Genomic DNA, 14,153 nt, shown 5'->3' with positions numbered 1-14,153 from the left:
AGCTTCGATCTTGAAGTAAGGGACCACTTGTCAGCAAGTCGTTCTACGTCGTTAAGTCGTATTGGTGGCAGATGTGAAAGGGACTGGGTGAACTCCATAATGATGTGCTACTAGCTAAGCGTTCCTAAGCGACACCGGATGTAAACATAACCTGCATCGCGGCAGAACGGAAGTTGTCTGACGTCACGTGAAAAGGGCCTATAGGATACTCCCACCATTCAGGAATTTGGAACTTTCCTTTCATATAAGGACTTTTTGATGTCAATCACAATCTAGAGAAAGGGAAAGGTGCAGCCTAAAATCGATAAACGAAGCGTACAAATTCGTGTAAGCGTTTTTATTGGTTGCAGACAAATTAAAGGAAGTATTTAGTTCACTCCGGAGTTAACTGGAAGAGAAACGAAAATAAAAGTCCTTGCACAAAGAAACTGATACAAAAGTATCCATACGAAAAACAAAGTACTCGTTTATAATCATGTCTGGCTCGTCATTTAACAGAGGTCCTGCCTATGGGTTTTCTGCGGAAGTCAAAAGCAAGGTAAGTGTTCACGGAATGGCGTTAAGTGCGAATGAATCACTTGCCTTATGTTATTATACTGATATAGTGAAGTATATTATAGAATGTGGATGTCTAGGTCTTTTAGGCTACATGGGGTATGATTTGCTGAGTGAAAAGGTATTGACGTGGAACGGGCAATCTTTTTGGAATTACCTAAATAAAGTGCAGGTCTTTTACAAAGGATTACAAAAGTTTTACCAGCTCTGCACTATGCATATACTTCTGATAATAGTGTTCATTAATATGACAGAATGATAATACACTAATCTTTAAGTTTGTTTAGTTTTGGGAAGCGCTTAAAGCATGGGCGTTGCCCATGATATTGGCAATGGAAATGTCCTTGTGGCAAGTTGAAATATGCGATCCCATTAGCCTACATAGTGAAACTGGTCAGTACTCTATAGAGTTGTAGGTCTTTCATTCATCCATGTCCCTGAGTTTGATGTCACGCATCCAGAGGTCACACTGTCCTATAGTGATAGCAACTCCTGCATCCTGCGCTGCGGTGGATTGGGGCCTTGGTGAACGGCAATTGTAGTGCGCACTGCGCCGACGTAATGACTCCACAAAACAGTCCAAATAGTCTCCAAATAGAAATATGTTCTAATTCAGAACATATGCATATTCAAAAGTTAACCTTAACAGGAGACAGTGCCTGTGTCCTCCATCCAGAACATCAATGACCATGCCAATAACACAACCATGAGTTAACCTACTTACCCTCAAGCCAAATAGAACTGTTCTATCACACATGTACTGTAAAAAACAACAACAAAAAGAATTGGAGTGTCCTTTGTGTTCCTGTCCTTATTTCTTTTTTTATTGTGTAGGCCTAATCTTGTGTTACACAGTGTAATAGGAGAAGTGGAATTGAAACTCTCTGCAAAGGGCCCCAACCTGGTTCTTTACTTATGTCAATGGAGAAGACTAACATAATACTATTTTCTCCTTTATTTTTCATAAACAAAACAAACTTCACCCATCATGTTCCAAGGTATGTTGTACAAAAGAATACTCAAGTCCCCACACTGCTACCATAATCCTCAGAACAGCCTCAATTTGTCGGGGCATGGACTCTACAAGGTGTCGAAAGCATTCCACAGGGATTCTGGCCCATGTTGACTCCAATGCTTCCCACAGTTGTGTCAAGTTGGCTGGATGTGCTTTGGGTGGTGGACCATTCTTGATACACACGGGAGACTGTTGAGTGTGAAAAACCAAGTAGCGTTGCAGTCCTTGACACAATCTGTTGCACCTGGCACCTACTACCATACCCCGTTCAAAGGCACTTAAATATTTTGTCTTGCCCATTCACCCTCTGAATGGCACACATACCAATCCATGTCTCAATTGTCTCAAGGCTTTAAAATCATTCTTTAACCTGTCTCATGTCCTTCATCTACATTGATTGAACTGGATTTAATAAGTGACATCAATAATGGATCATAGCTTTCACCTGGATTCACCTGGTCAGTCTATGTCATGGAAAGAGCAGGTGTTCTTAATGTTTCATACACTGTGTACATGCATTATAGTCTCTGTCTGAGGGGTCCCATTCCTCCAGTTTACCATTGGCCCTCAGAACACAATGTACTGGTAGCCAAGTGGATGTAAAGCTTTTGGTTTCTTCTCATACTAATGAATGATGTCCATGAGCTCTGGTATTTCCTGCCATTGATGCAATGTGAGGTATTTAAGTATTATTCAATTCGTTTTGGTTAACCCAGACCAAACAAGCACCACTGGCCACCAATTGTGTATCATTATTTGAAGTACGCATTGCACATAGTTTTCTCGTAAATACCAATGGAAACAGTAATGTTAAATAAAGTGTAACTCACATGTTACCTACTGTGATGAGTGTGATAGAAGGAGTCAGGCGCAGGAGGGTAATCACCGAATGCAGAGTTTATTCCGTCGTACACAAATATCGCTGGATAGCGACAAACAAAACAGGCACAGGGGAAAATCTACCCTGGCAATACAAGGTAACGGTAGCTCCAACAATAACAGGCACAGGGGAAATATCTACCCCGGCAATAACAAGGTACGAGTAGCTCCACCGAGCTACACTACTCTCACAAATAAAACAGAGGGAACACTTATACACGGACTAATGAGGGGATAAGAACCAGGTCTGTGTAATTAACAAAACAAGACAAATGGAATTATGATATATGGAGCGGCAGTGGCTAGTAAGCGAAGCCTGCCCGAACAAGGAGGGGAGGCAGCCTCGGCGGAAGTCGTGACACCTACACATCGTTTGTTGGTGTTTTGGTTGTGCCAACCTTTTCCAAGATGCTAGGTGAAGCTTAAAGTCTTCCTATAATGAACCTTTGACCTTTCCCCCCTCTCCAGATTGCTGGAAAGTATGACCCTCAGAGAGAGGAGGAGCTAAGAGTCTGGATCGGGGATGTGACAGGATGTGTTATCGGGGAGGACTTCCAGAAAGGCCTGAAAAATGGTGTCATCCTGTGCGAGTAAGCTTATAAATAGGGCCAGCATCCATCATCATCCTATTTATAATGTCACCCTAATCATAATGTGTAAGACAAGGCTTTATTGATCCACATTTTATTGCTCAGCCAATGCATGTAACCAAAGACAACATCAATCATAAACATTCAGCTAGCTACAACGTAATAAATAAAATGATACAATCCATTGCATATGTCCTGACTGTCCTCATAGTTGTTGGTTTTACTGTACTGTATACAGTAATGATTATGCTCGACAGACCATTTTTTCCTCTGATTCCTTCTGTTGCCTATGAGGTACTGCGGTCTAAGTCAGCAAACTCTCTCTTCCTCCTCCAGACTGATCAACAAACTTCAACCTGGCTCTGTGAAAAAAATCAACTCGTCCACCATGAATTGGCATCAGGTGAGCAGCTTGGATTGCTCTCTCTACATAAGACATGCCAGTACATCAACAGACGTGTACTGTACTTTACCAGGTGGTTTTACAGTTATGGAATACATCTGAGCTGTTGTGCTGACCAAGCCTGTTTTTTTACTAACGTAAAAGCAGAGGTAGATTATTATTAGAGGTGCAACTTTCTCTGGACCAGAGAGTGTACTGAAGTAGAACATGGGTTAGAATTAAGCAGTAAGGCCCGAGGGGGTGTGGTATATGGCCAATATACCACAGCTAAGGGCTGTTCTTAAGCATGACGCAATGCGGAGTGCCTGGATACAGCCCTTAGCCGTGGTATATTGGCCATATACCACAAACCCCCGAAGTGCCTTATTGCTATTATAAACTGGTTACCAACGTAATTAGAGCAGTAAAAATAAAAAAATATTCATACCCATGGCCTGATATACCTCGTCTGTCAGCCAATCAGCATTCAGGGCGCGAACCACCCAGTTTATAATGTGAAATATAGTGAGAACTCGGTGTGCAAGAGATATCCTTTTAGCTAAATTGCTTAATTCTTTGCTATGATAACCACTTTATGGCTATGACTTCCCAAAATCAACCTTAATGCAATTATTGAGAAGCTCTTTACTCATCTTGTCTTCTTATGCACTTTTCTGGTTCTAGCTGGAGAACATCACCAATTTCATCAAATCCATCCAAACGTACGGCCTGAAGCCCCATGATATCTTTGAGGCCAACGACCTGTTTGAGAACGGGAACATGACCCAGGTCCAGAGCACACTGCTGTCTCTGGCTGGTATGGTAAGACTTTCAGTATTAAGAACTCATTTTTATGCTTGCATCCCTCATGAGAATAGCAACTTCTGTATTTTATTTTATCTTAGCTGAAGCTTCTGTAATTTCCACTTGCATGAATCATTTAATATTGTACAGATTAAATGGCTGACCTTGCAGTAATGCTCTGTACAACAACATGGTTTTATCTTCATAAAGATGTTCCTGAAGCTAACATAATGGTGTCCCGTCTTTATCAACATATGGTGTAGGAAGTGGGATCCAAATACAACAAGCCCCTAATATTGTGTCCAGTAATATCTTGAGGCATCCAACAGTGTCGTGATTTCTGTACACTTTCCCCTGCAGGCCAAGACCAAGGGCTGCCAGTCCCGAGTGGACATTGGGGTGAAGTATGCAGACAAACAGGAGAGGCTATTCGACGAGGAGAAGATGAAGGCCGGACAGTGTGTCATCGGACTGCAGGTTTGAGGGCATGGTCACGGGAAGATATTTACGTCTGGGGGGGGTTGCTGCTGCTGCTGAGAATTGTTTTGTCAACGGGGAGGGGTTGCTGAGAGATGTTTTTCTCTCCCCGCGCTGGTGTTTTGGTCCGCTCATACAGGAGTAATAAAGGCCCAGTGCATTTTTCAAAATGTATTCTGATTTATCAGGGGGTGCTGCAGCACTCCTACTTCCCGCGGCTATGTATAAGGGAATGCGTTGACAGTGATACCACTGAGGAGCATGTTGTTCTTTTTGCAGTTGCCAGCTCTGTAGTTGCCATCTTACCAAACAAAATAGCAGTAGTATGACGTTACAAGTCAGCATATAACAGGCTAATCCAGAGACAGACTGGCATCCATGCTATTGTTTTTATGAAACTCATATTTCATTGCATCTTGGCCTAACTTCTATGTAGTTTGGATATTTCCTATTGAAGGGTTGCATGTAGGATTACATCAATGATTCCTAACATTTATAAGCCCTTTGGCATAATTTATATTTCAGCCAAGAATAATATTGTTGATTTGATGGTATCTACTCAAAGGGATTAGCTGTCTGTCTGAAAGTCTCTCCATCTAAGGGGGGGTTGTAATTTTCTACTCATTCTTTGCTGTTTTCCCTTTTATAACTGATATCTGTCTCTTTCTGCAGATGGGGACGAATAAGTGTGCCAGCCAGGCGGGCATGAACGCATACGGCACCAGGAGGCACCTCTACGACCCCAAGGCTCACATCCTGCCCTCCATGGACAACTCTACCATCAGTCTGCAAATGGGCACCAACAAAGGGGCCAGTCAGGTAAAAGTCCATGTGTAGAAAAGGAAATTCAAGTTCTCACTCAATCACCTCAACATTTCTTAAAACTGAATCAAGGTATCAATATTGTGAATGGGGGAACTAACTGCGTTTAGCAGACTTTGGCCATTACTAATGTATTCTTGTTTATTCAGAGGAGTACAAATATTTGAATTCACTGCTAACTAATTCATCTTTCCCTTCCTCTACTCTTCAGGCTGGCATGACAGCGCCAGGAACCCGCCGTGCCATCTACGACCAGAAGCTGGGCACAGACAAGTGTGACAATAGCACCATGTCGCTGCAGATGGGCTCCAACGCAGGCGCCAACCAGAGCGGGCAGAACTTTGGCCTGGGTCGTCAGATCTACGACGCCAAGTACTGCCCCAAGAACGAGGAGGAGCAGAATGGGGCCGGGGCCGAATATGTCGCCGACTACCAAGACGAGGGTTACCAAGAATACAGAGATGACACGGTGCCGGTGTACCAAGAAGAGGGGACGGATTATTAAAAGGGGGGGTTGTGCTTGTTGAAAATAGAAGAAACCTCAAGGAAGATGTTTTCAAAGTTATTAGTTACATAGGATTTTCTACCTTTTGGGTGATCTCCTTCTGGGATTGGACAATAGTGCCCTCTTGTTCTCATTAAGTGCTGGTTAGGACCAATGTACACATATCTCACATGTGCTATATATTAAAAGGTTTTTATATTCCTGTTGAAATGGCTATACTTATGTGTTTTTAAAGTATAACTGCTAAAGCCAGTACTTGTGTCTGAGCTGTGATTAGCTTTTTTTCTCGCAGGGAATTTGGTAAAGTGCCAAAGCCCCCTTGCCAGTTTCCCCCTCTACAACTAATGTAATTAGGTAGATTTAAAGGGATGGCATTTATGCAAAGGATTTGATTTACAAATATTGCCTGGAATCCATCTAAGATAGGATTCAATGATTAAAAATAATCTGTTTCGAGATGGAAAAAGAAAGATCTTAAACTTTCAATGGAATGTTGATAAAAAAAAGTTATCAGTTAAAAAATGGATTGTTCCATAGTTGGCATTTACCCATCCTTGTATATATATGCCTAAAAGTCATATTGTTAATGTAAACTATATACATTTAAATTACCTTAATTGATGTGAATAATAATGTGAATTTGTTATAACTGTTTGTATCCATTCATTATTTTTACTTGGTAATACAAAAGACAACAAGATGATCTGTTGAGAACGAGAAAAGAAAATGTGTTTGTGAACAAACCACTGTCTCATTAATCGCCCATTCTGTTAACTTTTTATGTATGCTGAGTACTGACCATATCATTTCTTAGAAGGAAATATTTATTTCGCTTGCATAATCAGAACAACTGGAGCCAAGATTGTTTTCTTTGGATTAGAGTCTTGAAAAAACATTCAGGCTTTCAACATTTCAAGCTGGATACTGGATTCATTTTGTCAGTTTTCTTCATTGTATAATGTTTTAATGGATTCACTGATGATTGATAAGAGGACCAAAATTATTTTAGATTTTGAACTCTGTCATTCGTGATTCTTTTTATATTTCTGTTTATAAACGTGTTTTGTACCTAGACTCTGAAGGAAATGAGCTTTTACTACCTTAGGTATTATATACATTCCTTGTGCTCTGCTTTGGATCCATCTTTTCATTATAAATGGAAACATTTGTTAAAGTTTGGAAATATGTGTGACTAAAGTGTAATGAAGATGGACATTGAATACAAACCAGACTGATGTGTCAATTTGTTACAATTAAAGGGTGTCTTATTAGTTACATGTTTAGCATAACTTGTGCTAGGATCATTAGTTCATGTGCCTTTAGTTAGGGCATTATCTAGTATCAGCAATATTGTCTAAACAAAGTCTGCATTCCATAGCCTAACATACTCATTTAATGTTATGTGAAAAATGCAGTGTTGTAGGCATGGGGTTTTGAGTCATTTGGGTCACTAAGGGAATAGAGAAGTATGTGCAGCTAGATATCTGATTTACAAAGGCACTGCACTGGTAGCCCTTGCTCTGCTTGACTAGCAGTTGGTGCAGATGATTTACAAATCAGTTGAAGCTGCACATGCGTTGAAACAGCAGCAACTGGGAGCACTAGTAAAAGATCTAGGCCAACTCTTATGTAACTTGGGTAAGTAGGCAAAAACATACACATATGTAAATAGAATTGTAAAAACACAACTAAACATATTCCATATTCTTCTTAATAGGTTGTTAGGATGAGCAGAGACTGATAGTGTGTCTATTTCCTCAGACCCAGTTCAGCATGCAGGGGTCACCTGTAGGTTTTACAACAACAAAGCAGGTAGGATTAACAAAACTGGTTTCAAGTGCACTACATTTTTAGTAAACACACTCACTGCCTATTGTACCTAGAGCTGTAATCCCTTTACGTAATGTCCCTTGGTTCTGGTCAGGGAGAAGAGCACTGCTTTGCCACCCAAGGCCTTGGTGTCAGCAGCGCCAAGCAGCAAAGTGGAGTACGTCATTACCAAGCTAGATGACCTAGTTAAATGGGCACGCAGGGTAAGAACTCCTCTAGTGAAACTTACCCCACAAGAGTAATCATTGCACTATTGTAGTGTTACAACTGTGAAATAGTGTACCATATTGAGAGAGGGCCCCCTTCCATCATAATGTGAATGTTTCCTTTTCTAAAATAGCTGATCAGCTTTTTAAAGTAAAACATTTGAATTAAATGGCACCTGACCACATCTTGTCACTTCCCTCTCTCTTCAACATCTCACAAAGATAATCACCCAAAATCATTTTAAACTTTATTGGAAACCTGGCACAAGCACACTCGGGAATATTTACTGTTATTTATATATGGGCTTTGAGTGTATTCCTGTTTGTCACACAGAGCTTGCTGTGGCCTAGGACCTTTGGGCTGACATGTTGTGTGGTGGAGATAATGCACATGGCAGCCCTTCGCTACGACATGGACAGGTTCAGGGTGTTGTTCAGAGCCAGCCCAAGACAAGCAGACGTCATAATAGTAGCCAGGACCCTCACTAACAAAATGGCACCTGAGTGTCCTGCATTCTCTCTCTTTCCTTTTCAAACAGGTACAGTGAGGGAAAAAAGCATTTGATCCCCTGCTGATTTTGTACGTTTGCCCACTGACAAAGACATGATCAGTCTATAATTTTAATGCTAGGTTTATTTGAACAGTGAGAGACAGAATAACAACAAAATCCAGAAAAACGCATGTCAAAAATTTTTATAAATTGATTTGCATTTTAATGAGGGAAATAAGTATTTGACCCCTCTGCAAAACATGACTTAGTACTTGGTGGCAAAACCCTTGTTGGCAATCACAGAGGTCAGACGTTTCTTGTAGTTGGCCACCAGGTTTGCACACATCTCAGGAGGGATTTTGTCCCACTTCTCTTTGCAGATCTTCTCCAAGTCATTAAGGTTTCGAGGCTGACGTTTGGCAACTCAAACCTTCAGCTCCCTCCACAGATTTTCTATGGGATTAAGGTCTGGAGACTGGCTAGGCCACTCCAAGACCTTAATGTGCTTCTTCTTGAGACACTCCTTTGTTGCCTTGGCTGTATGTTTTGGGTCATTGTCATGCTGGAATACCCATCCACGACCCATTTTCAATGTCCTGGCTGAGGGAAGGAGGTTCTCACCCAAGATTTGACGGTACATGGCCCCGTCCATCGTCCCTTTGATGCGGTGAAGTTGTCCTGTCCCCTTAGCAGAAAAACACCCCCAAAGCATAATATTTCCACCTCCATGTTTGACGGTGGGGATGGTGTTCTTGGGGTCATAGGCAGCATTCCACCTCCTCCAAACACGGCGAGTTGAGTTGATACCAAAGAGCTCGATTTTGGTCTCATCTGACCACAACACTTTCACCCAGTTCTCCTCTGAATCATTCAGATGTTCATTGGAAAACATCAGACGGGCCTGTATATGTGCTTTCTTGAGCAGGGGGACCTTGTGGGCGCTGCAGGATTTCAGTCCTTCACGGCGTAGTGTGTTACCAATTGTTTTCTTGGTAACTATGGTCCCAGCTGCCTTGAGATCATTGACAAGATCCTCCCGTGTAGTTCTGGGCTGATTCCTCACCGTTCTCATGATCATTGCAACTCCACGAGGTGAGATCTTGCATGGAGCCCCAGGCCGAGGGAGATTGACAGTTATTTTGTGTTTCTTCCATTTGCGAATAATCGCACCAACTGTTGTCACCTTCTCACCAAGCTGCTTGGCGATGGTCTTGTAGCCCATTCCAGCCTTGTGTAGGTCTACAATCTTGTCCCTGACATCCTTGGAGAGCTCTTTGGTCTTGGCCATGGTGGAGAGTTTGGAATCTGATTGATTGATTGCTTCTGTGGACAGGTGTCTTTTATACAGGTAACAAACTGAGATTAGGAGCACTCCCTTTAAGAGTGTGCTCCTAATCTCTGCTCGTTACCTGTATAAAAGACACCTGGGAGCCAGAAATCTTTCTGATTGAGAGGGGGTCAAATACTTATTTCCCTCATTAAAATGCAAATCAATTTATAACATTTTTGACATGCGTTTTTCTGGATTTTTTTGTTGTTATTCTGTCTCTCACTGTTCAAATAAACCTACCATTAAAATTATAGACTGATCATTTCTTTGTCAGTGGGCAAACGTACAAAATCAGCAGGGGATCAAACACTTTTTTCCCTCACTGTATATGACTAAATGCTAGAACCTAGATATGTGATTTCAATGTTTGAGTAAACCCATCTTCATATGTGTTTTTTCCTTCTCACATGTCTGACGATCACACTTCTGTGTTAACATTACTTTTAGTGTCTCACAGAAAGTTGTGGTTTGTAGCACTAACCTCATCCTTGCATTCTGCTAAACATAACCCATACTTCTGTATGTTCTGACCACATAGAGCTATAAGTGTTCCTCTCTTGGTTTGAGTTGTGAAGTTCTCTTTAAACATGATGCTACACCACTGCAGAAGGTCATGTGTTGCTCAGTTGTCATGGTTAAGATTTTCTGTAACATTCGATGCTGTGAAAGTTACCACAACTTGTGTGCTGACCTAGTAAAAAAACAAGAAAGGGAAAGATAGTGTTGCTCAAATCAGCACTTTGATTGATGATGAGTTGTGTATTTGTACATGAAGTATCATGAATGAAAGTTGGCGATTGATAAAATTGGGTTGTAAAATAATTTCATGTGAATATGGCAATGTTTTGTCTCCATCAATCAGCGGTACTAATGGAGGTGGCTACTACCATTACTATTATGCACTGAAGATGTGATCACATTATAGACATATACACAATATATACAAAAGTATGTGGACACCCCTTCAGATTAGTGGATTCGGCTATTTCAGCCACACCCGTTGTTGACAGGTGTATAAAATCGAGCACACAGCCATGCAATCTCCATAGACAAACATTGGCAGTAGAATGGCCTTACTGAAGAGCTCAGTGACTTTCAATGTGGCACCGTCATAGGATGCCACTTTTCCAACAAGTCAGTTGGGCAAATTTCTGCCCTGCTAGAGCTGCCCCGTCAACTGTAAGTGCTGTTATTGCGACGTGGAAACGTCTAGGAGCAACAACGACTCAGCCGCGAAGTGGTAGGCCACACAAGCTCACAGAACAGGACCGCCGAGTGGAAAAGTGGAGCGCATAAAAATAATCTGTCCTCAGTTGCAACACGCACTACCGAGTTCCAAACTGCCTCTGGAAGCAACATCTGCACAATAACTGTTTGTTGGGAGCTTCATGAAATGGGTTTCCATGGCTGAGCAGCCGCACACAAGCCTAAGATCACCATGCGCAATGCCAAGCGTTGGCTGGAGTGGTGTAAAGCTCTCTGCCATTGGACTCTGGAGCAGTGGAAACACATTCTCTGGAGTGATGAATCACACTTCACCATCTGGCAGTCTGACGGACGAATCTGGTACAAAGCGAGGTCCATACAGAAATGGTTTGTCAAGATCAGTGTGGAAGAACTTGACTGGCATGCACAAAGACCTGACTTCAACCCCATCAAACACTTTTGGGATGATTTGGAACGCCGACTGCGAGCCAGGCCTAAATGCCAAACATCAGTGCCCGACCTCACTAATGCTCTTGTGGCTGAATGGAAGCAAGTCCCCGCAGCAATGTTCCAACATCTAGTGGAAAGCCTTCCCAGAAGAGTGGAGGCTGTTATAGCAGCAAAGGGGGACCAACTCCATATTAATGCCTATGGTTTTGGAATTAGATGTTCGGCGAGCAGGTGTCCACATACCTTTGGTCATGTAGTGTATGTACGAGGAAAGGAGAGTTGAGTCTTAGCATTTTTCATACAGGTATTTATTTACTGTCTTGTTCTTGTATATGTTTCTAGGCTGTCCTGCCACAGCAGAAGCTCTGTTGTATGGCACATTGCAGTAACAGAAGAAGATCCTGCCTGGTTGGCCCTGTCCGGGGGTATCGGCGGATGGGGCAACAGTGTCCCCCGACCCACCCCTGTCTCAGTGTCCAGTATCTATGCTGCAATAGTCTATGTGCCGGGGGGGGGTCAGTCTGTTATATCTGGTGTAATTCTCCTGTCTTACCTGGTGTCCTGTGTGAATTTAAGTATGCTCCCTCTAATTCTCTCTCTCTCTCCCTCTATCCCAGAGGACCTGAGCCCTAGGATCAGGACTACCTGGCCTAATGACTCCTGGCTGTCCCCAATCCACCTGGTCGTGCTGCTGCTCCAGTTTCAACTGTTCTGCCTGCGGCTAGGGAACACTGATGTGTTTGAACAGTGAGAGACAGAATAACAACAAACAAATCCAGAAAAAACGCATGTCAAAAATGTTATAAATTGATTTGCGTTTTAATGAGGGAAATAAGTATTGACCCCCTCTCAATCAGAAAGATTTCTGGCTCCCAGGTGTCTTTTATACAGGTAACGAGCTGAGATTAGGAGCACACTCTTAAAGGGAGTGCTCCTAATCTCAGCTTGTTACCTGTATAAAAGACACCTGTCCACAGAAGCAATCAATCAATCAGATTCCAAACTCTCCACCATGGCCAAGACCAAAGAGCTCTCCAAGGATGTCAGGGACAAGATTGTAGACCTACACAAGGCTGGAATGGGCTACAAGACCATCGCCAAACAGCTTGGTGAGAAGGTGACAACAGTTTGTGCGATTATTCGCAAATGGAAGAAACACAAAAGAACTGTCAATCTCCCTCGGCCTGGGGCTCCATGCAAGATCTCACCTTGTGGAGTTGCAATGATCATGAGAACGGTGAGGAATCAGCCCAGAACTACACGGGAGGATCTTGTCAATGATCTCAAGGCAGCTGGGACCATAGTCACCAAGAAAACAATTGGTAACACACTACGCCGTGAAGGACTGAAATCCTGCAGCGCCCGCAAGGTCCCCCTGCTCAAGAAAGCACATATACAGGGCCGTCTGAAGTTTGCCAATGAACATCTGAATGGTTCAGAGGAGAACTGGGTGAAAGTGTTGTGGTCAGATGAGACCAAAATCGAGCACTTTGGCATCAACTCAACTCGCCGTGTTTGGAGGAGGAGGAATGCTGCCTATGACCCCAAGAACACCATCCCCACCGTCAAACATGGAGGTGGAAACATTATGCTTTGGGGGTGTTTTTCTGCTAAGGGGACAGGACAACTTCACCACATCAAAGGGACGATGGACGGGGCCATGTACCGTCAAATCTTGGGTGAGAACCTCCTTCCCTCAGCCAGGACATTGAAAATGGGTCGTGGATGGGTATTCCAGCATGACAATGACCCAAAACACACGGCCAAGGAAACAAAGGAGTGTCTCAAGAAGAAGCACATTAAGGTCCTGGAGTGGCCTAGCCAGTCTCCAGACCTTAATCCCATAGAAAATCTGTGGAGGGAGCTGAAGGTTCGAGTTGCAAAACGTCAGCCTCGGAACCTTAATGACTTGGAGAAGATCTGCAAAGAGGAGTGGGACAAAATCCCTCCTGAGATGTGTGCAAACCTGGTGGCCAACTACAAGAAACGTCTGACCTCTGTGATTGCCAACAAGGGTTTTGCCACCAAGTACTAAGTCATGTTTTGCAGAGGGGTTAAATACTTATTTCCCTCATTAAAATGCAAATCAATTCATAAAATTTTTGACATGCGTTTTTCTGGATTTTGTTGTTGTTATTCTGTCTCTCATTCTGTCTCTCACTGTTCAAATAAACCTACCATTAAAATTATAGACTGATCATGTCTTTGTCAGTGGGCAAACGTACAAAATCAGCAGGGGATCAAATACTTTTTTCCTCTCACTGTACTTATAACTGGAGATCGACATTATATGGTGCAGTGAAATGTGCTGGAGCAAATTAGGGTTAAGTGCCTTGCTCAAGGGCATGTCGACAGATTTTACACCTTGTCGGCTCGGGTACTTGAACCAGGGACCTTTCAGATACTAGCCCAACGCTCTAACCGCTATGCTACCTGCCTTTGTTAGTAAATGTAACATAATAAAATGCTAATTTATTTTATCTCCTGCCTATGTGTTATTGCATGTCAATGTATTTTTCTGTGAGGACTTTCATGAAAAAGGATGACATTTTTACATTTTAGTAATTTAGCAGACTGTCTTATCCAGAGCGACTTACAGTATTGAGTGCAT

General features: G+C 42.5%; 1 protein-coding gene and 1 pseudogene across 1 annotated transcript; both read left to right on the top strand.

Moving 5' to 3' along the window:
• The first annotated feature begins 217 nt into the window (after positions 1-217).
• On the top strand, positions 218-7,255 carry LOC121535051 (calponin-2). Its single transcript, XM_041841739.2, has 7 exons — positions 218-538; positions 2,918-3,039; positions 3,376-3,442; positions 4,106-4,243; positions 4,586-4,702; positions 5,375-5,521; positions 5,736-7,255. Exons 1-7 carry the CDS (start codon positions 476-478, stop codon positions 6,027-6,029), a joined length of 948 nt encoding a protein of 315 aa, XP_041697673.1. The 5' UTR covers positions 218-475; the 3' UTR covers positions 6,030-7,255.
• On the top strand, positions 7,115-12,293 carry LOC121534799 (annotated as a pseudogene).
• The last annotated feature ends 1,860 nt before the right edge of the window (positions 12,294-14,153 follow it).

The sequence above is a fragment of the Coregonus clupeaformis genome, chromosome 21 (assembly GCF_020615455.1).
Source record: "Coregonus clupeaformis isolate EN_2021a chromosome 21, ASM2061545v1, whole genome shotgun sequence".
Lineage (NCBI taxonomy): Eukaryota > Metazoa > Chordata > Actinopteri > Salmoniformes > Salmonidae > Coregonus > Coregonus clupeaformis.
The sequence above is the reverse complement of the archived record's forward strand: the minus strand, read 5'-3'. Positions and strand labels throughout refer to the sequence as shown.

What these genes read in the sequence shown, in the direction of transcription:
- LOC121535051 (XM_041841739.2), top strand. Translation starts at nt 476, where the DNA reads ATGTCTGGCTCGTCATTTAACAGAGGTCCTGCCTATGGGTTTTCTGCG. An exon ending in CCACCATGAATTGGCATCAG is followed by an intron (nt 3,443 to 4,105) that starts GTGAGCAGCTTG and finishes TTCTGGTTCTAG; the next exon opens with CTGGAGAACATCACCAATTT. An exon ending in AGTGTGTCATCGGACTGCAG is followed by an intron (nt 4,703 to 5,374) that starts GTTTGAGGGCAT and finishes CTCTTTCTGCAG; the next exon opens with ATGGGGACGAATAAGTGTGC.